The sequence below is a fragment of the Aplidium turbinatum genome, chromosome 8, assembly GCF_918807975.1.
Source record: "Aplidium turbinatum chromosome 8, kaAplTurb1.1, whole genome shotgun sequence".
In the NCBI taxonomy this organism is placed as follows: Eukaryota; Metazoa; Chordata; class Ascidiacea; order Aplousobranchia; family Polyclinidae; genus Aplidium; species Aplidium turbinatum.
The window spans coordinates 3225659-3247516 of NC_137479.1; the positions used below are offsets into that span (position 1 = coordinate 3225659).

The 21858-nt window shown below is 39.0% G+C and overlaps 1 protein-coding gene across 1 annotated transcript in view; it reads left to right on the top strand.

Annotated features, from left to right (window-relative positions):
* The window catches only part of LOC145775528 (leucine-rich repeat-containing protein 46-like), a 38512-nt gene that overhangs the window by 8381 nt on the left and 8273 nt on the right, over positions 1 to 21858 (top strand). Inside the window, exon 2 of the mRNA XM_082586824.1 lies at positions 15558 to 15787. Coding sequence (XP_082442950.1) covers positions 15558 to 15787 — 230 coding nt within the window. The remainder of the gene's footprint in view (positions 1 to 15557; positions 15788 to 21858) is intronic.

The following is a 21858-nucleotide window of genomic DNA, read 5'->3' on the forward strand; positions in this document are numbered from 1 at the left end:
CAGTGCTCCGCACCTAAATATCCAGATGCCACAGTGTGCGCGTCTATTTGACCGGCGCCTAATTGTCTGCGCCTAAAAGACTTGCTCCCCCAGTGTTAGCCTACTAATCTCGTTGGTCATTCGCTGCTTCCAGCTGATTAGTACTAAACTCAAGTATGTTTTTATTATGAATAAACTTGGACCGTCAGTTTATAATGAAATTAACTATTTCCCTCCAACATAGCCTACCGTACTGGTACCCTAAGGCCTAGAAAATGACCACTCCAGGCAATAGCAGATTGACACTTCATCCAATCAACAGAATTTTCAACGTCCGCCCCGATAGCTCAGTGGTTACGCGCCGGGCTCAAGATCACACGGCGCTGGTTCGACTCTCGGGGTGTGCGTTTGAGCAACGCATTTCAGGACTGCTCGCCATTCAGCGGCACCTAGTGAATGGAATAATTTCTCGGCAACAAGACTTCAACAATCGGAAAACTTCACTCTGCCAATCTCGGTAACCGGCCCTGCGTCAAGTGCCTCTACAAGTATGCGAACAAGTACCAGGAATAACCTATCAAGGCTTTGTCAGTCCGAGGATAAAGATTCAAAACCAAACCAAAACCAAACCAAACCAACCAATTTTGAAAATTAAAAATCTGCTCGGTCTAGCACTCTAGCCTATCTGACAGACTGACACTAGTCACAACTTTATCTTCCATATTCATAACCTACCAGCTTAAACCAAACTAAAAACGAGCACACCACGATTTAGGCATGCCCTTCAGTTGGACGGAATAAATGAAAAAACGGATAAGCTTCGGATCCCCTAAGTCCAATATCCCTAGATTTAAACCTGAAACTTTCCACGTGTATAAAGCAAGACATACTCTTTGCAGTTGCGTTACACTATTATCATTGTAACTATCTCCGCCGCCAGTGTAGCCAAATCGTTTGGCATCCGCTGGCTTCGATCAGTCTTTCAACGAGGTTGATAGGATCTCCAATCTCCATTCTGTTTTGTCCTTTGCGATGTTTTGCAATCGATGGAGATGTGGTGTGCTGAGCAGGGATCCCAGGCCAGCTTTTCTGATGTCAGATCTCAGCAGTTGTAATAAATTGGTACGGTGACGTCCGGTTCGGCCTTGGTACTTTTTGCTGCCAATTATTGCAAATTCAAGGGCTTTCTGGGGAGGTGAGTCCTGGTGAAGTCTCAGAATGTGTCCAAACATGTTCCATCTCATGGTGGAGATCTTGCAAGACAATGGTTCACTGTTGCATATTTTGTAGAGATTTTTGTTCGAGATAAGACTGTTTGGCCAAGTATGACCAGTTATGACACGTAAATGTCTTCGATGACAGGCATCCAATCTTTCAAGACTTCCTTTGGTAACAGACCAGCTATTACAGTTGTAGATCATAATTGGGATGCAGTACGCATTGTACAATCTTAGTCGCAACTGTAATGGGATTCTCGATCTCTTGCTCCATAGTTTCCAGTGTGATCTGAAAGCGACATTGCCTAAATTGCAGCGGGATTTGACATCGGCAGTGCTACACAGTAATGATCCCAAAAGTTTGTGTATACGCCATTTTTCGTTTCCTCGAATCGGTAGGCTATCAGTATCAGTTTCATTTGTGTCTGCAAGAAATATGTGGGTGAATTCAGTTTTAGTCTCATTCATGAAAAGATTGTAGTTTTTCAGGTTCTTTGTAGCAATAAATTGTAGCATATCAAGTGGCTGTCTTTCCTCATCCAGAAACTCAACATCGTCTGCATACTCCATTTCCAAAGGCATGCATGTGTCAGATATAAGGGGGTTTGGTCTGGAGGACTGCTCTCGCACTGCGCTCAATGCTGCAGATAGGTAGCAGGTGAAGAGTATTGGGGAGAGGCTGTCTCCTTGAGGGGAACCGATGGTAGTCTCAAAGTTTGCGGACATTTCGTTGTTAATGCACACATACAGTTTTGTGCCAGCTAGCAGGGTGCGGGTTAGTCGCAGTTCATCTTCATCACAGCCAGCTTGGTCTAAAATTTGAAGGATTTTTTTGCGTTTGATGGTGTCAAAGGCTTTGGACATATCTATTCCCATTTTGTGGAAGTCCCATTTTCTAGCCATTACCACTGAAACGAGCATACGTTGTGCCCAGACAATGTCAGCACAGCTTCTGCCACGTTTGAAACTGCTTTGGAAGAGTCCAGTGAAGCTGTCAATTTTGTCTCTAATCCGATGCAAAATGATGATGGAGAGGATTTTTCTGATGCTATTGAGGAGCACAATGGGTCGAAGATTAGCTGGTGGTCCTTTTGGTTTCTTGGGTTTTGGTATAGCAATTAGTATGCCTTCGCCGATGGTGTATACTGGTTTGTGTTGTTTGAAAGATTCATTAATAGTCTTTGATATTAAACCGGAGGTTATGTCTTTGGAGAATTTGAAGAGTTCGTTGTTGACGTTATCAGGGCCAGCAGCACAACGGTTTTTCAAAGAAGAAATTGCTGCAGACACTTCCTCAGTGGTTATTGGTGTTTGCAAGGGTCTTGCTTCTCCGGTGAATGGTTGTATTGGTTCATCATCTGAATCTGTAAATTGTTGCTGAAACCATTTTCTTACAATCTCTACTTTGCTTTTGTCTGAGAGCACAAAACTGCCATTGACATCTTGAATCATGATGGGGGTAGGAGGCTTTCTCGCTTTAAGTAGTTTTGCTGCTTGAAACATTTTACTGCTGTCTTCAGATGCGGATATTTCTTCTGCCAAAGAGTTGGCTTTCTCTATTGCAACCTCCTTTTATCTTTTGGATATGCTGTGTAGGATGTTCGTACGTTTCTTTCGGAGGTTAGAGCGTTCCATGTTGTTTGTGCTTTGATAAATTTGTAGCCTTAAAGCTTTTTGCTGTTTGGACAGATCTGCTACTTGTTGATCAAACGTATGTTGTGGTGGGTTGCTTCTGGTGATGCCGGCAGCTTTTATGGCTGAAACTTTCATGCAGTCAAGTAGATGGTTTATAGTTGTGTTTGGATCATCGTTGCGGTCTAATTCGCTCAACATATTCTTCAGAATTTTCCTATATAATTGCTGGGTCTTTCGATCATCTCTCAGACGATGGATGTTGATTCTCTGTTGCTTGGATTTCTTTGGATGGCGTTTGTGAATTAAATGAATTTTATCAATTCTTAGTTTCGTGGAAACAAGCTTGTGGTCAGAGTTTAGGTCCGTGCCTGCAAAAGACCTTGCGTTTTGTAGTAGAGGGCGTGCTTTCTGTTGACAGATGACGTAGTCAAGTTGGTTGTAAATAGGTTTACTTAAGTTGGGTTTGTTTGGATTTTTGATAAATCCCGTCCAGGTAGTGCGGTGTCTGCTTGGGTGTTGAAAGGCAGTGTTGCTAGCAAAGTAACCATTGGCAGAAAGGAAATCCATGAGTGCATTACCGTTCAGATTGCGTTGGCCAGTGCCGTAACTGCCCAGGCATGCGTTTAGGCCCGTGTCAATGTCATCTTGGGTAAGCTTTCCGAGTTTGGAGTTCATGTCGCCACATATAAAAGTAAGCCAGTTAGCGGGAGTGGTGCTAGCAGTGTTAAGTTCTGCATAGAAATTTTCAAGATTTTCTGGTGTTTCTGCTGCTCTTTCAGAGGTTGGTCCATAGGCGTTGATCAGCCGCATTTTTGTTAGACTACCATTTCGAGTTGGAATAGCGAGGTCCATAGTTGCAATTCTGTCGCTAACGTACTTATAGTTCACAACATGGTTGATCAGTCTTTGGCCAATAATAAATCCCAAGCCATAATGAACTGATTTGTTTTGTTGCAGCAGGACAAGTTTGTGCCCTGTTTGTAGGTTGACTTCTTGGTGGTCTTTGATTTTGGTTGCTTGAATGCATAAGAGGTCAATATTGTAGCTTTGGCAGTCTTTGCCCAGAGTTTGCTTTTTGGTTTCAGCATTAAGGCCTCGTACATTCCATGTGCCGATGGTGATTTCCCATGGTATTATATAGTGTTGGGCCTTGAAGGTGCTTGTTGAAAGTTAGACATCTTTCCGAAGGTGGGCCGAGGGTTGATCCTTTTACCACCCACTCGGTGTTTATGCGGCTGTCAGCCCGCAAGCCTAGACGATGGTTAGCTTCCTGAAAAATCAGTACTGACAGGGTGAACCGCGAGAAGGTTATCGTCTTTTCCCACCCCTTGTACTTTTATTGTAACAATTAAAATGCCTGCAGAAATTAGATAGCTACAACACATCATAGAACACATTTAGTTGCAAACGTTTCATATTTTTATTTTTAAAGTTTAATGGGTAAATGTTTAGTTGAATTGATGCAATTTGGTAATTTTTTTGTCATTCTATATAGTTATATTCAACACTGGACGTTGGTTTAATGTTTTTATTGTAAAAACACAGTAAAATTATTTTCAACACTGGACGTTGGTTTAATGTTTTTATTGTAAAAACACAGTAAAATTGTCAAAAAATCCATATCCATTCCGCTTTATCACCTTCATTCCGCCGCTTTTCAGCATCCTTTTTTTCACCCTTTATGTAGTAGTTGCGTCCGTTTTGTGACGTCATGTTGACCAGGGTGGCGGATTCTATACTTGCACCCAGATTACATATACGCTGACATGAGGCGTAAGTAATTCCACGTTGCTTATGGGTAATTCGACGCGAGTTATGGGGCATTTGGGTAATTCGACGCGACTTATGGAGCTTATGGGTAATTCGACGTGACTTATGGGACTTATGGGTAATTCGACGCGACTTATGGGGCTTATGGGTAATTCGACGCGACTTATGGTGTTTATGGGTAATTCGACGCGACTTATGGTGTTTATGGGTAATTCGACGCGACTTATGGGGCTTATGGGTAATTCGACGCAACTTATGGTGCTTATGTGTAATTCGACACGACTTATGGGTAATTCGACGCGACTTATGGTACTTATGGGTACTTATGGGGCTTATGGGTAATTCGTGGGACCCGAGAAGAGTGCCTATATAAGTTCTAAATTCAACATCTATGTTCAACTGATTCTGTGGCGCGTAGGATACGTATCAGGCTGGTGCTCCAGAGGGAGTGAGTTCGATACTACACGGAAACGTTTTTTTTTAATTTTTAACTAAATTTTGACCCGAAGTGACTCAATCGTTAGGCTTCTGCATTTTTGTGGTGAATTTTTAATTTGAGTAGCCTACAGCCCAATTGTTTATGTCTTTTCAAATATGAGTAATAATGTTAGAGTTTTTTTAATTTTCTTGAATTTAAGAATTTCTCTGGATAATTTTCCGTTTGTCATAAGAGGATGTGACCGTGTTTGCCGAACGACGCAAAAATGTAATGACGAACGGAAATTATGACAAACGGAAAATTACCCAGAGAAATTCTCAAATTCTAGAAAATTAAAAACTCTAACTTTTTTACTTAATTTTATTTTTAATTTTCTTGAATTTAAGAATAAGAAATTCTCTGGATAATTTTATGTTCGTCATAAAAGGATGTGACCGTGTTTGCCGAACGACGCAAAAATGTAATGACGAACGGAAAATTACACAGAGAAATTCTCAAGTTTCAGAAAATTAAAAACTCTAACTTTTTTACTTAATTTTATTTTTTCATTTTCTTGAATTTAAGAATTTCTCTGGATAATTTTTCGTTTGTTGTAAGAGGATGTGACCGTGTTTGCCAAACGACGCAAAAATGTAATGCGTTGTTCGGCAAACACGGTCACACCCTCTTATGACAAACGGAAAATTACCCAGAGAAATTCTCAAATTCCAGAAAATTAAAAACTCTAGCTTTATTACTATATTATTAGGATGCAACCTAGTTCGTACCCTAAACAGTTCGTACCCTCAGTTCGTACCCTGAAAAGATCGAGAGAAAAAATTAAAAAAAAGCGGAAGTCACTGATCGCTGTTTCCGCAAACATTTTAAAATTTTCCCCCTGAAAAGATCGAGAGAAAGATAGCACAAAGCCGAAGTCGCTGATCGCAGTTTCCGCTAACCCTTACCTGAACCTTAGAATAATCCATCCTCTAATCCTCGCTGATCGCAGTTTCCGCAAACATTTTTCCTCTGTTTCCGCTAACCTTTACCCTAACTCTAACCATAGAGTGATCTACGCTCTAACCCTAACCCTCGTTGTTTCCGTAAACATTTTTCGCAGTTTCCGCTTACCCTAACTGGGTAAGTCTTTGTCAACTTGACCAAGCTATGTAACCCATGGTCTCAGATTTTGATGAAACTTAGACACTTTGCAGAGCAAGTCATTCTGAGAAATATGATACCAATCTCAGCAAAATCGGTTCAGCGGTTTTCGGGATATGGCCATTTGAAAATGAGGTGTTTTCGCGTTCGCTCAAGCATGAAATTAGTGAAAAGTTGGTCCAACAAATTTTAAACGTAAATAAAACATACACCATTAATGTTACAAACTTCAAATTTTGTGAGAACTTAAGTTTGGTTGAAGTCAACACATTTACAAACTTTCAACAATTTTGGTCATGGTTGAATGATTTTGAAGACTAGTTAACATTGTTGTGGAATTGAAATCAATCAACCGTGACGTAACTTCCAAGCACTATACTGAAAAAGGCCCCTCGTCAATTTTTTCGAGTAATACATCATTTGAAAGGTCTTGACTTCCCCTATACAGTGAAACAAAGATATCTTTGTGTATTTGAGAAAATCTAGGTGTAGTAAGTCGAAATGTAACATATACACAAAGTGGCTAAATTGATTGTTTTTATAATTGTTCAACAGTGCTTTGCTTCCCTTTTTTCCAATTATGCACAAAATATATACATTAGTAGACATAATAGGTAAGTTGAAAGCTTTGAATATCTTGCTTAGTCAATTAACCATACTAATTACTATGACTACTGAAAATCAAAGCAAAGATTATTGAAATTCAATGTGTAAAATGTTTTACTTGAAATTGGTTTTTAATGATTGTATAGTTTAATGCCAGAAGGAAATAAAACCAAGAATACTAATAGAAAAGTGGCTCTTTTTACCTGGTCCAAAGATGCAATTTAATCAACAAAAAAGGTTATCGTGCTTTGAGAAATTTTAAGAAAAACATAACGATATATCACAAAATTTGTCAGCAAAAGCCAAAGGATAATTATATTGAACTCTCATTGCAGTTTTGAACCATGATAACTTTTGGGCTGCTTTTCAATTTATATTCCCAATTTAAATAATTGGTTAAACTGGATATTAATGTATATATAATATATTCCAAAGCATATGTGTGACAGAAATTAATTATTTATTAGCTGATCTCCAATGAGTTTGAATTTGTTGCAAACATTGCATGGAAAATTGATATTGGTCTTGAGTAGTTGCAAGGGTTGGATTGTCTACAACACACAAAACATGTTCAAAAGGAATCCAACATACGTCTTTGGTTCTTGGCCAATGAAAAGATGGAGACGGTCCATTAGGGTGCAGAAAATTTACAAAGATGTCACCATTTTCTGTGTCAACTACCAAAGTTACTCCAACATAACCACTTTCCATCATACATGGCTGCTACAAAGTTACCTTGATTGATGCTTTTGTTGCTGTACTTGGTATCAAAGTTGAAAGTGTAATTATATGTGAGTTCATTGCTTATTCTTTTGATGCCAATTTTAGACTTGTCAACTGGTTCAAAGTAATGAAATCCTCTGGTTCCTTTTATTGTACTTGCTAGCTTCCACCTTTCTTCCAGACGTTTTCTTTCATTCGTCAAATCTTCCTTGAGAAGTTTTATGAAATGTATTGAAGGCAACTTTTCAGTGCAGTGATCCATCATTTCATCTAAAGTACCAATTTGATGATGTAGAGGTCTTCGTAAACTTTCCATAGCTATGGAATGCTTTACAGTGCCTCCAGTGCCATCGCAAGATGACTTACCATGACTTGTGGCAAAGAAAGACCATGATGTTTCCAGGCCAAAATCATGTTTGTGCAGGCACAAATGAAATTTTCTTTGCCAACAAGCTAGCAAGTGCAATAAAAGGAACCAAAGGATTTCATTACTTTGAACCAGTTGACAAGTCTAAAATTGGCATCAAAAGAATAAGCAATGAACTCACATATAATTACACTTTCAACTTTGATACCAAGTACAGCAACAAAAGCATCAATCAAGGTAACTTTGTAGCAGCCATGTATGATGGAAAGTGGTTATGTTGGAGTAACTTTGGTAGTTGACACAGAAAATGGTGACATCTTTGTAAATTTTCTGCACCCTAATGGACCGTCTCCATCTTTTCATTGGCCAAGAACCAAAGACGTATGTTGGATTCCTTTTGAACATGTTTTGTGTGTTGTAGACCAGGGCTTCTCAAACTTTTCTGTTCTGCGACCCCATTTTGAAAAATATATTTCTATGCTACCCCATTATGGGGACATCCACGTTAATGACATTAAAACGGGGTTAGTTTTTTTGTCTCAATTTGTTTCGGTTCTTTTTGGCTTACTTTATAATTCTCTTTCTGAAGTAGTAAAACAATATCGAAAGGAGCATGAAAACAACAACAATGAAACATGAAAAAAGCAACGAATGAAAACAAGAAATAACAAACGAATAATCCGACCCTAATTAAGACTATAACAAAACAATACAAATGTACCCAATTCGTTACTTTTGGTCAGCAATGATAGCGTAGCATCAATTGTTACGATTGGTTATATTTTATCGTTCGACATTTCACACCGACGGTTGCGGTCAATTGACATCATGGCAAGACTACAACCTACCGGCACTAGACTAAATTAAACTATTTTATTACGACCCCAAAATTTCATTACGCGACCCCATATGGGGTCGCGACCCATAGTTTGAGAAGCCCTGTTGTAGACAATCCAACCCTTGCAACTACTCAAGACCAATATCAATTTTCCATGCAATGTTAGCAACAAATTCAAACTCATTGGAGATCAGCTAATAAATAATTAATTTCTGTCACACATGTGCTTTTGAATATATTATATATACATTAATATCCAGTTTAACCAATTATTTAAATTGGGAATATAAATTGAAAAGCAGCCCAAAAGTTATCATGGTTCAAAACTGCAATGAGAGTTCAATATAATTATCATTTGGCTTTTGCTGACAAATTTTGTGATATATCGTTATGTTTTTCTTAAAATTTCTCAAAGCACGATAACCTTTTTTGTTGATTAAATTGCATCTTTGGACCAGGTAAAAAGAGCCACTTTTCTATTAGTATTCTTGGTTTTATTTCCTTCTAGAATTAAACCATACAATCATTAAAAACCAATTTCAAGTGAAACATTTTACACATTGAATTTCAATAATCTTTGCTTTGATTTTCAGTAGTCATAGTAATTAGTATGGTTAATTGACTAAGCAAGATATTCAAAGCTTTCAACTTACCTATTATGTCTACTAATGTATATATTTTGTGCATAATTGGAAAAAAGGGAAGCAAAGCACTGTTGAACAATTATAAAAACAATCAATTTAGCCACTTTGTGTATATGTTACATTTCGACTTACTACACCTAGATTTTCTCAAATACACAAAGATATCTTTGTTTCACTGTATAGGGGAAGTTAAGACCTTTTATATGATGTATTACTCGAAAAAATTGAAGAGGAGCCTTTTTCAGTATAGTGCTTGGAAGTTACGTCACGGTTGATTGATTTCAATTCCACAACAATATTAACTTGTCTTCAAAATCATTCAACCATGACCAAAGTTGTTGAAAGTTTGTAAATGTGTTGACTTCAACCAAACTTAAGTTCTCACAAAATTTGAAGTTTGTAACATTAATGGTGTATGTTTTATTTACGTTTAAAATTTGTTGTACCAACTTTTCACTAATTTCATGCTTGAGCGAACGCAAAAACACCTCATTTTCAAATGGCCATATCCCGAAAACCGCTGAGCCGATTTTTCTGAGATTGGTATCATTTTTCTCAAAATGACTTGCTCTGCAAAGTGTCTAAGTTTCATCAAAATCTGACACCATGGGTTACATTTTTCCTTTTTTCTGGTCAAGTTGACAAAGACTTACCCAACTCTAACCATCGAGTAATCTATGCTCTGTAACCCTCTCTGATCGCAGTTTCCGCAAATATTTTTCCGCTAACCCTAACCCTCGAGTTGTTTGCTGAAACTCCGATCAACGACTTCGGCTTTGTGCTATTAAACTGCAATCAGCGACTTCGGCTTTTTTTAATTTTTTTTCTCGATCTTTCCAGGGTACGAACTGAGGGTACGAACTGTTCAGGGTACGAACTAGGTTGCACCCTATTATTATACGCTTGGTTGAATCCTTTTACATGGATCCTACAATTATTTATTAGTAATTCCCAAAACACAGAGAAGCCAGAACTGAGGTTAAGAGTCTGCAGAAACCTTTTATTACTATTTTTATTACTCATAGTTGAAAAGACATAAAAAATTGGGCTGTAGGCTTCTGAAATTAAAAATTGATCACAAAAATGCAGCAGCCTAACGATTGAGTCACTTCAGGTCAAAATTTAGTTAAAAATTAAAAAAAAAACTGGTTGTATCGAACTTATTCCCTCTGGAACACCAATCCGAGACGTATCCTATGCGCTACCCAATCAGTAGAACGTAATTGTCGAATTTAGAACTTACATAGGCACTCTTTTCGTCTTTTGCTTTGAAAGAGAAAAATAAAGAAGTGCCTTATATAGTGACGTCATGACCGGTCAAGTAGTGTTTCAGATTCAAAGACCGGCGCCGGTCAAATAGCCACTGCCTTTTTTTTATCTTTACGTCGCTTTTACTGCGCATGTGTGCTGTTGCTGAAAAAAGGTAGATATAAGATATATAACTAAATGCAACTGTTTTTGCCAAGTGATTCAGTGGCGTGTGCAATCTTTGTCTGGTCCGTACTCCCAAGGATATGAGTTCGATACTTCCAAGAGGTGTTTTCTTTTCAAACTAAATTCTCACCCGAAGTGACTCAATCGTTAAGCTGCGCATTTTTGTGGCCGTTTAGTTTGTTTTTAATTTTGACCATTACAACGAAAAAACAGTATATGACAAACATAGCAGAGATCAAGAAAAAGGTAGAAGCGACAAAACGCGGACGTTATAGCGTGCATGATACCGGTACAGTACCAGATAACCGAGTAGTGAGAATGTCTGCGCGGCATTCTAAAGGACGCGGCTGTGTCTCGGTAAAGACACTTAATGGCAAGCCAAAATAAGGGGAGCAGCTTACTGGAAGACTATAGGCCTATTAGGTCACTTCGCTGCTTCCTGTCGTCTGTTGTATCGCATCTGTGATCACAGTGTACTGAAGCCTAGGTTATCGCAATGGGCGCAAATAAAAACACGATTATTATTATTATTATAAAGCAGGACAATCAGTTTAAAATATGGCGTCGTCGTCGTGTGAGCCTCTGGGGCCGAGGGTCTATCCTTTTACCACCCCAGATTCACGATGTTCCCGGACTACACTGGAAGGCTCCTAGAGAGCAGCCAGTCTTTTGTTTCGTCATCCATGACAATGATGACACGCAGACCTTCTACTCCGTTAGGTGGCTTGAAGATGGAACAGTCATTGATGATGTGGTCTGCGGTCTGTTCCTCGGCACCATTCACAGGAGGAGGAAGAGGCCATTTCCCATTGGTGCATGGTTGAGCGGAAAAGCCCTCCGCCCATACGAAGACGGTTGAGGCGCACCCATGCCTGTCTTGGTAGTGTTAGGTCGATGGAGCGTGTGTCGGCGTCGGGGATGAACGAATAGAGTTTGGTGGCGCTTGACTTCCATTCAGAACTCCATTTATGGTCTGCCCAAGCAGCCGCAGAGACGTCTTGTACTCAAATCTTTAGTTACACTACGCTACGACTCAATCGTTAGGCTACGCATTTTTGTGGCCGTTCAGTTTAGTTTGTTTTTAGTTCTGACCATAGGCGCCTAACTATTTTTTTGGCCGTGGGGGCGAAAGCGTGTTTAATCAGCAGCAACTTAAATTCAGCAAAATGTCACGCAGATGGATGACGTAATTATGTCGTCACACTAGGATTGCTTTTTTTACCACACTCGGAGTTATCGCTACGTTCGACCTACCGTTAATTATTATAAATAAAACTTGACCAAAACACATGCCATGCGTCTGCGTTGGCTAGCGGTTGATGGACTGTGACTCTTTAAGCTAAGCCCAACATAAAGTTTAGCAACGAACTAGATTTATTAGCATGAAACAAGAGATGAAAAGGTTTACTAATTGTGTAAATGGAATTGAAAATACTAACTTGATCATACGCTTGAAAATGTACCTGTTGAAAGCAAAATCATTCATGTTTACATCAATCAAAGCGCATCAATTGAACAGCACGTCACCTTGAATAAATTTAAAAGTTGCTGACATCCGTAAACAGCTTTTGAAAAATAGTTACGGAGAGACGTTTGATTAAGTTTTCGACTTGGCATTGCTTCCTTTTCACTACAATATCGCAACGTATGACTGACCTGCTTTCAATTCGCTGTAAAACGCCCGTTTTCCTGTGGCAGATGAAACAAAAGATTCCCGCCTTTGATCGGGTTTCAATGGCAACGGTCGTGTGTGCGCCATGCAGTTTGCGCGAGTCCGTTGTTGCTTTGATTATGCCGTGTGTGTGCAATGCGATTTGTACCAGCCCTTGTTGCGTTGGTTAGTTAGTGGTTACCTCGGGCCCAGACTTCAAGTTCATTTTCACATCGAGCGATTCACTGCCGCGACTATTCACTGCAGAGGTTTGGACTTTCGAAAGCGACATCGATTCTGTTTGCAAGCGCATTAAGCCAAACGCACGCTGCGTCTACGTAGCAAATTATGTTGTTTTTGGGTGCATTCAACATCTGATGACATTGAATCGACGCAAAATGGTAGATTTTTGCTATGTCCCAGGCAGCAAATTCAGTCATTTTTTGTCTGGGGTGGGATTGTAGCATCGCTACTCGTTCTGGTGATCATTTATCACGAAGCTGTTGCGGTTTGCATTTAAACAATGTTTTCCTGCTGCCGATCGCTAGTTCATCTATTGTTTTATGTATCAATACCGGTACAGCAGAAAAAGTTGCTGCCACGCAGAAATATGCGTGGGGGCCTGGCCCCCACGGGTTAGGCGCCTATGGTTCTGACCATCACAACGAAAAATCAGTTTAAAATATGGCACGGTCGTAACACCTTAATAAAAATTTAGAAGAGAAAAAAAAAGGCTAGTGAGTGTTTTTTCTTTAAAATTTTATATTTATAAAAATTTTAGGTGTTACAATCGTGCGATATTTTAAACTGATTTTTCGTTGTGATGGTCACAACTAAAAACAAACTAAACTGAACGGCCACAAAAATGCGTAGCCTAACGATTGAGTCACTTCGGGTGAGAATTTAGTTTAAAAAAAACGCCTCTTGGGAGTACGGGCCAGACAAAGATCGCACGCGCCAATGAATCACTTGGTGAAAACAGTTGAATTTAGTTATATATCCACCTTTTATCAGCAACAGCGCCCATGCGCAGTAAAAGCAACGTAAAGATTAAAAAAAAGGCATGGAGCGGCTGTATTTACGGCTCCGTAAATGCAGCCACTTCCAACTATTAAAGCTCACTTATGGCCGTGTTTACAATCTGAACTGATATTGATATGGAAGTGGCTATTTTTACTCATTTGTTGCCATGGGTACAATGAGGTGTTGCCAGAGTTAGGAAGGGCTAAGGTAAGGGTTAAAGTTGGGAATAAACTGAATCAGCAGCACGTACGCTGTTTCTCGGTCTGGTATCCCCAAGGGCATGAGTTTGCTCCTACCCAGAAGCGTTTTATTTCAAACAAAATCGCCTGCTAAGAAACACTGTCTAAAAGTAAACTTGACATTGATAAAACCATTTTTTTCAAAGAAGTATTGTAACTTTTTACAGCCACCAAACTACCGGTAAGTTGTTGAGAGCAAAACTGTAATGCGTCGTTTGGCAAACACGGTCACATCCTCTTGGATGCAACCTAGTTCGTACCCTGAACAGTTCGTACCCTGAAAAGATCGAGAGAAAAAATTAAAAAAAGCGGAAGTCGCTGATCGCAGTTTCCACAAACATTTTCTGCACTTTTCGCTAACTCTAATCATAGACTAATCTATGCTCTAACCCTCGCTGATTGCAGTTTTCGCAAACATTTTTTCGTAGTTTCCGCTAACCTTTACCTTAACTCTAAACATAGAGTAATCTATGCTCTAACCTTATCCCTCGCTGATTGCAGCTTCCGCAAACATTTTTCCGCAGTTTCCGCTTACCCTAACTATCGAGTAATCTATGCTCTCTAACCCTAACCCTCGCTGATTGCAGTTTCCGCAAATAATTTTCCGCTAACCCTAACCCTCGAGTTGTTTGCGGAAATTCCAATCAGCGACTTCGGCTTTGTGCTATTAAACTGCAATCAGCAACTTCGGCTTTTTTTACTTTTTTCTCTCGATCTTTTCAAGGTACGAACTGTTCAGGGTACGAACTAGGTTGCACCCCATCCTCTTATGACAAACGGAAATTTTCCCAGATAAATTCTCGAATTTCAGCAAATTAAAAATACTCCAACTTTATTACTCACATTGAAAAGATATATATAAAAAATTGGGCTGTAAGCAGGGTTGGGACTAGCGATTACGAATCGATATTCGATAGCGTTATTTTTTACTTTGTCACTATCGAATCCGTGTTTTCTTTTCTTTTTCAAATAATCATCGATTAGCTGCTATTCTTTAATTTTTTGTGCGTTGAATCCAATATTCGATATTCCGTACTTTTCTGTAAAGTTCACAAATAAACAACGTAAAATATTAACCGAATTCCACAATTTTATTAGGCAGACTTTGAAATTCTATTGAAAGGAAGAGCAAATTTTTTTTGCGGGGAAACCCTGGTTGATCGATTTAAACTGTGTTTGTGACTCTTCTCAGAAGGATTATTATGATTATTATTGCATGACTGCATTTGAAACTATGTTTTGTTACTTCTAGTCCTTTGAGTGGGAAGTATTTTTCACTTCTTTGAATTTTTTTCAATTTGTTACTGCCTTGAGCATTCAGAAAGAGTTGCGGAATAATTTTTTTTTTACACTATCAATTACTACATTCTTTATTCTTTACTTTTTTTTCTAGTATCGAAATCGGTTAATTCTTTACTTTTTTTGGCACTATTGAATATCGGAATATTCTTTACTTTTTCACTATCGACTCCCATCCCTGGCTGTAGGCTACTCAAATTAAAAATTGACCACGAAAATGCAGCAGCCTAACGATTGAGTCACTTGAGTTATATATATACATAAAATTATTCCACTTGAGTTATATACATGAAATTATTCTATCTATTAGATGCCGCTAAATGGAGAGCAGTCCTTAACGTGCGTTGCTCAAGTGCATGCCCTGAGAGTCGAACCAGTGCCGCTTGATCTTGAAGCTTCTTTGTTCCAGAAGTGACGTGCTAACCAATTGAACTATCGGGACGGACATCATCAATGACTGTACCATCTTCAAGCCATGCTATGCTAAATTAAACTTAATCAATTAGTTGATAACCAAATTTGTACTAAACTTTTGTTCTCACTACTTTTTCAGAATTGCATTACAACCATTGAAAACTTATCATGTCTCTCTTCTTCGTTGAGATTTCTTACTCTTGCTGGCAATATGATCTCGGCTGTTGGAGGATTGCTTTCACTTCAAGTGCTGAAATTTCTGGATTTAAGTGACAATCTCATAAAAGTCTTGGATGTGAATGAGTTACCTGTAACGTTGGTCTTCGTTTCGTTTGCAAATAACGAATGCACATCCTCATTTACATACAGGTAAAATTTTGCGGTACCCGATTTGGTGTCCGACGTTTTTTCGTAAACAGTTTTTCGTAAAACAATTGTTCGTAAGCAATTGTTCATAAAATCAATTCTTCGTAAAGCAATTCTTCGGGCATGCAATTGACCGTAATACTAATTGCTCGTAAACAAATGTTCATAAAAGTTAGGCTACAGCTTTTTTTAAAAACAACAGTTACAATTGTTTACGAACAATCAATTAGGGTAGCCTATATGCTAGAGATGTGCTAATTGTGCTTAAAGTCGTGCTGTACCTGTAGAGTGTAGACGAGCAGACAGAGTGTAGAGTCCCTAATTCAGAATGGCATTACAGTTTGTGAGCAGCGAAAAAGGAAAGCCAAAACTTTTGTATAGTGACCACCTTTGTTACAAAGATTATAGTGCACTTAACGCACAAGGGCAAGAAACTACTTATTGGAAATGTGAGCATTTTAATAAGAAATGTCCTGCACGAGTAACAACTGCTATGGCAGCCCTTGCACAATCCAGAGGTGAGCACAATCATGCTGGAGATACTGGTCATGTCGAAGCAGCAAAGGTTATGGAAAATATTCGTTGTGCAGCAAAAGACAGTCGTGATGCCCCAAGTTACCTCGTCTCAGCAAAAACTATTGGACTCAGTCAAGCCACGGCAGCAAAACTGCCAAGTGTGCAGAGCATGAAAAGGGCAGTCACCCAAGTGCGATTGAAGGAAAATGCAGGCCCGGCAATTCCACATTCTCTCCGTGACATTGTGCTTCCAGTAGAGTACAAGCAAACGTTTGCTGGTGTAACATTCTTGGCCTATGATTCTGGGCCTGGAGATAACCGTATGGTCCTCTTTGCCACTGAAAGAAATCTGCAGCTCCTTGCCCGTTCAAAGCACTGGTATGCTGACGGCACCTTCAAGACAGTGCCTTCAATGTTTGAACAGCTTTACACAATACACGGACTGAAGGAAAACACTTCAGTGCCTCTGGTGTATGCCCTGCTGGGGACAAAAGGAGAGGGACATACATTCATCTGCTGCAAAAGATCAAGGAGTTGTTACCTGCTATTGCTGCTCCAGAGACAATCATGACTGACTTTGAGATGGCCATGGTCAATGCAGTAAGCAGAGAGTACCCACTTTCAACTCACCGTGGCTGTTTCTTCCATTTGTGCCAGTGCATTTGGAGAAAGACGCAATCAAGTGGCCTGAAGGAGCAGTACGAGACAAGTGCAGAGTTTGCTCTGAGGCTGCGCATGTTGTCGTCTCTGGCCTTTGTGCCTATTGATGAAGTCAGCCGGGCCTTTGACATTCTCATTGATGGGAATGTATTACCAGATGTTGCTCAGCCAGTAATTGACTACTTTGAAGACACTTGGGTTGGGCGCCCAGATCGTCGTCAAGGGCGCCGTCCTCCAATGTTTCCAATTCAAATGTGGAACTGCTATGATGGCGTCCTCAGTGGCCTTCCCAAAACTAATAATAGCATTGAAGGATGGCACAGAGGGTTCATGTTCCAGGTATCTGCAAATCATCCAGATATTTGGAAGTTCATATCTGCAATCAAGCGAGAGCAAAACCTAAATGAGGTTCGCATTGAACAGTATGTCAGTGGCCAGGCAGGACCCCCTCCAAAGAAGAAGTACAAGGACAGTGCAGAAAGACTAACTAGAGTCGTCCGAACTTGGCGTCAAGACTTTCAAGATGATGAAATTTGTGATTACTTGCGTGGAATTGCACACAATACTTCATACTAAACTTGGCTCGTGGACAATTTGTACGAAGTTACTCAAAGTAGTATTGGTAGTGTAAGCAAAGAATTGCTAAACACAGACAATTGTTGTATTCCAATAAATAACAAAAAATGCGGTTTTTCATTGTGCTTGTTTGTTTGTGTCGTCGTAACTTGGTTATTCAGGAAAATTTGCATTATGCACCTTCATCGGAAATTGCAAGACAAACCTTGCTGTTGCGAAAAATTGTTCACGAACAATTCACTTATCACCTGTTTACGAACAATTCACCTATACGAAGAATTGATGTATACAAACAATTGCTTTACGAAGAATTGCTTTACGAAGAATTGATTTTACGAACAATTGTTTACGAAAAATTGCTTTACGAACAACTGTTTACGAACAATTCACCTATAACCACCCGATTTAATACCGCTGTCCGAAAGACGCGATTCCTAGGTCGCAAGGCACGAATGACGCAAGATCCGAATAACCCAAAATCCGAATAACCCAAAAATAACCAAGTCTCTACTTTATTTTGTTAAGTGCAAAAAGCAATTTTTATATTATTGTTTGTATACCGTATTTTAAGGACCATAAGGCGCAATTTAAATCCTTTTTTTCCACATACATTGATTGTGCGCCTTATAAGCCGGTGCGCCTAATGTAGGGATCAAGTATTGCTATATTGCGTACACTCAAAACCAGTACCACCCAGGGGCGCAACTAGGGGGGATGTCTAGTCGGCAAGACAGCCCCCTTTGAGATTTGCAACTTCAAGAGGGACGACTAACTAGACTGAAACTTACGTACTACTTAACGTGTGTCAGATCAAGCTACGTTCTATGCATACCAAACTTGTTTCACGCTCAAGTCGCATAAACCGCAATACAAAATATTAACAGACCGCCATTTATTCACGCAATATGATGTCATAAAAACAAAATGGCTGACTTTCCAGGGTAGTAAAACTTGAAGTGCGGGAAACCGGCTCAGGTTTACGCTAACAACGGCATGAAAAAGAAGCTTTACAAGCCATCATTTTAACAAGTTCTCATTCTCAAGTTCAATGTTTTCTTCTAGCCTTTGTTCTCTCAAAACAACACGCGCGCGCACACACGTGTACGGGACCTTTTGTTAATCACATGCAGAAACGGATTGGCATGCACGATGCACGTGACTTGCAGGCGTTTTGCGGACGACGGAGCATTTTTTTTAAAAACAACTTCTTTTTTTATAATTTTTTTCCTCTCCGCATTATTTCCGAATCCAATTACCGATAAAAATCAGTTTTTAGATTCGATTCTGGATGGATTCGAATCTTAAGGATTCGAAATTCTACTTTGGGCATCCCTACTTAGGATGCAACCTTATTAACCCACAAAACGAAACTGCAGCTGGCTTTAGGCTAGTCTGATTTGTAATCTTCGTATGGTCGCAACTTCACACATTCTTAAACCAATTTTATAATTTTGGTATCAAAAAGACGGCAATTAAATTTTCTTTACAATGTTGTCAAACTTGACGTGTATCCAGGCCCTAAGGTTGTGTGGACTACTTTTTAAAATGTGGGCCTGGAGAGCAAACAATTTGCTGCCTACTTTCGAAAGCACGCGAAACTTTTTTTGAGAGTGAGTTGCAAGCGCAGACAGTGAAAAAGGTCGCTTCGTACATCACAGAATTGGATCATTGCGCTGTCAATTTACACTAGGCTAATATTCTAACAATCTAACTGTGATATATCCACTCCTACAAATAATTGTTAGTTTTCTCTCTCGTTGCCGACCCCCTTTGATTTTTTCTAGTTGCGCCGCTGGTACCACCGATACTATTATTAAGCCCATTTTTTCTTTTGCTCATTGTTCTATTGTGACTTGCTAACATTTAGTACGCAATAGGTTGGTCAAAAAAAATTTTTTGTTATGTAAATGTTAATGTCTCACCCTAAAATATTGTTACCATTGATGAGCAAATGACATATGTGTTTTTCAATAAAGATTGGTTGATATTTAGAGGTTGCTACTGGGGTTCAAAGTTTTGTCGTTTGCCCCTATTTTAACGTTTCATAAGAATATGATACAGATATGATATGATGCAGTACAGTAAAAAATACGGTACAGTGCCATGGTATATTGCAAGAAAAATACACTTTAATAATTACTCTATGGTCTGTTTATAAACTCATGCGTCTGTATTACGAATTATACCAACTGGTCTACATAGCCTATACAAAATGAGCGACTTTGTATATATTATATATTTGTGTTTAAAATTCAGGGACTAAATTTGACATTCAATAACAACTTTAGAAGACAGTAAGTAAACTTCATGTATATACATGATGTAAATTAATATACATAATACATACATAGTTATTACTTTCTAAACCCTTGACAGCCTGTTTCACCCTAAAAGGTGGATCATCAGAAGGTATTTATTCAAAATAGAATCTGTTTGACTGTATTTTTCTTGTAATATACCATGGCACTGTACCGTATCATATCCTTTCGAAACGTTAAAATAGTGACAAAACTTTGAACCCCCGGTAGCAACCTCTAAATATCAATCAATCTTTATGAAATTTCACATATGTCATTTGCTCATCAATATTTTAGGGTGAGACATTAACATTTATAAAAGAAAAATTTTTGGACCACCCTATTACGCAACAAGTAAACTGTGATATTCACTAGACCCATTTTTTTTGCTCATTGTACTATTGTGACTTGCTTACATTTATTACGCAACAAGTAATATTATATTTTGTTGCGTTCTGTATCCCGGTGCTCCTTATGTATGAAGAAAAAACTAATCAAAGCAATTTATTGACAGTGCGCCTTATAATCGGGTGTGCTTTATGGTTTGTACAATACAGTAATTGAAATTGCTGTCGTGACAAATGAAATTACCACCACATTCAACGGAACAAATACTTTTAGTGCTAAGTAATCAAATCGCGAGTCATTCATGCATTGTGGCATTCGGGCCTTGTGTCATTCATGCTTTGCGGACTAGGGATCACGTCATTCGGACCGCGGCATGAAACTCGTGCCCATCCAACATTTTGATCGTTACTAGATTTTCAGTTAATAGTATATATTATACACTAAAATATGCACAAAGATGTTACGATTTTTCTTCAGCATGAGAGTGTTAGCTGTATTATGCATTGCGACAGTCAAGCACGTAAATAGAGCCTTGGTAAAAAATACTGATTTTACTTTTTAGTGAATAGTTTTTCTTATGTAACATTTCATGATGGTAGCAGTTGATCTTATCCTTAGCGTTGCTTAAAGCCAGAGGTGGGAAATGGGCATCCGCTGCTTTAAAAGTAGGGTCTGCTACTATTCGGCGAGTCCGATTCGGTGAGTTTCTAACCTCTAACCCCTAACCCTAAAACGGCAATGATAATTAGGCTACGGTACCCAATAATTTAAAAAAAAATTACCGAATAGGGATCGGACTCACCGAAACGGGCCATTCCGTCAAAAGTAGCGTGCTACCCACTTCCACTACTCGTACTGAAGTGGCGTGCGCTACCGCTACTTCTCCCGCTACTTTTGTTTTAAACTGACTCAGGAAACACTTTGTGACGCCAACATTACCTTGAAAACGCAATCGCATGATATCATTCATTTACATTGCAACTTAAATGTCGTTATAGAAAACATTGCCGTTGTCAATGTCGATCTATTATAGGTGAAATTTATTATTACGCATCAAAAACACGGAATGGCCTGTTTCGGCGAGTCCGGTTTGGCTAGTCTGATTAGGCGAGTTCCCTATTCGGTGAGAGCCTTTTTCGGCAAGTGCCCTATTCGGCGAGTTTTTGAAATTTTATTTTTGAAAGGGAATTATCAGGTACCATAGCCTAACTGTTTTCACATCGATTTAACGTCGCTGAACGCGCAGAAAGGAATAAAAATAAAATGTTTGAGCTGTTAAATTAAAATTCGTCATGTTTGTTATTTCTGACCATCGTATCAAAAACAATACACGTCAACATAGCAAAGGTAGAAGCGACAAAACGCGAACGCTAAAACGTGCTTGAATTCGACATGTCCGTTCAGTTGTTTTTAAGGTAGAAGCGACAAAACGCGAAGGTTAACACATGCTTGTGACCAGAGGTGGGCAGTAACTAGTTACAAAAGTAACTAGTTACTTTTTGAGTAACTGTAACGGTAACTTGGTTACTATTTTCCAAAAGTAACAAAACGCGGCCTAACTAGTTCCTATTTTAGCACTTTTTCAACAGTTACAGTTACAAGTTACTTTTGTATTGAAATTTCAGTTTTTAATTGCCGTTTATTTCTATGCAAGTCCAGAAATCTGGCGATTTTTGA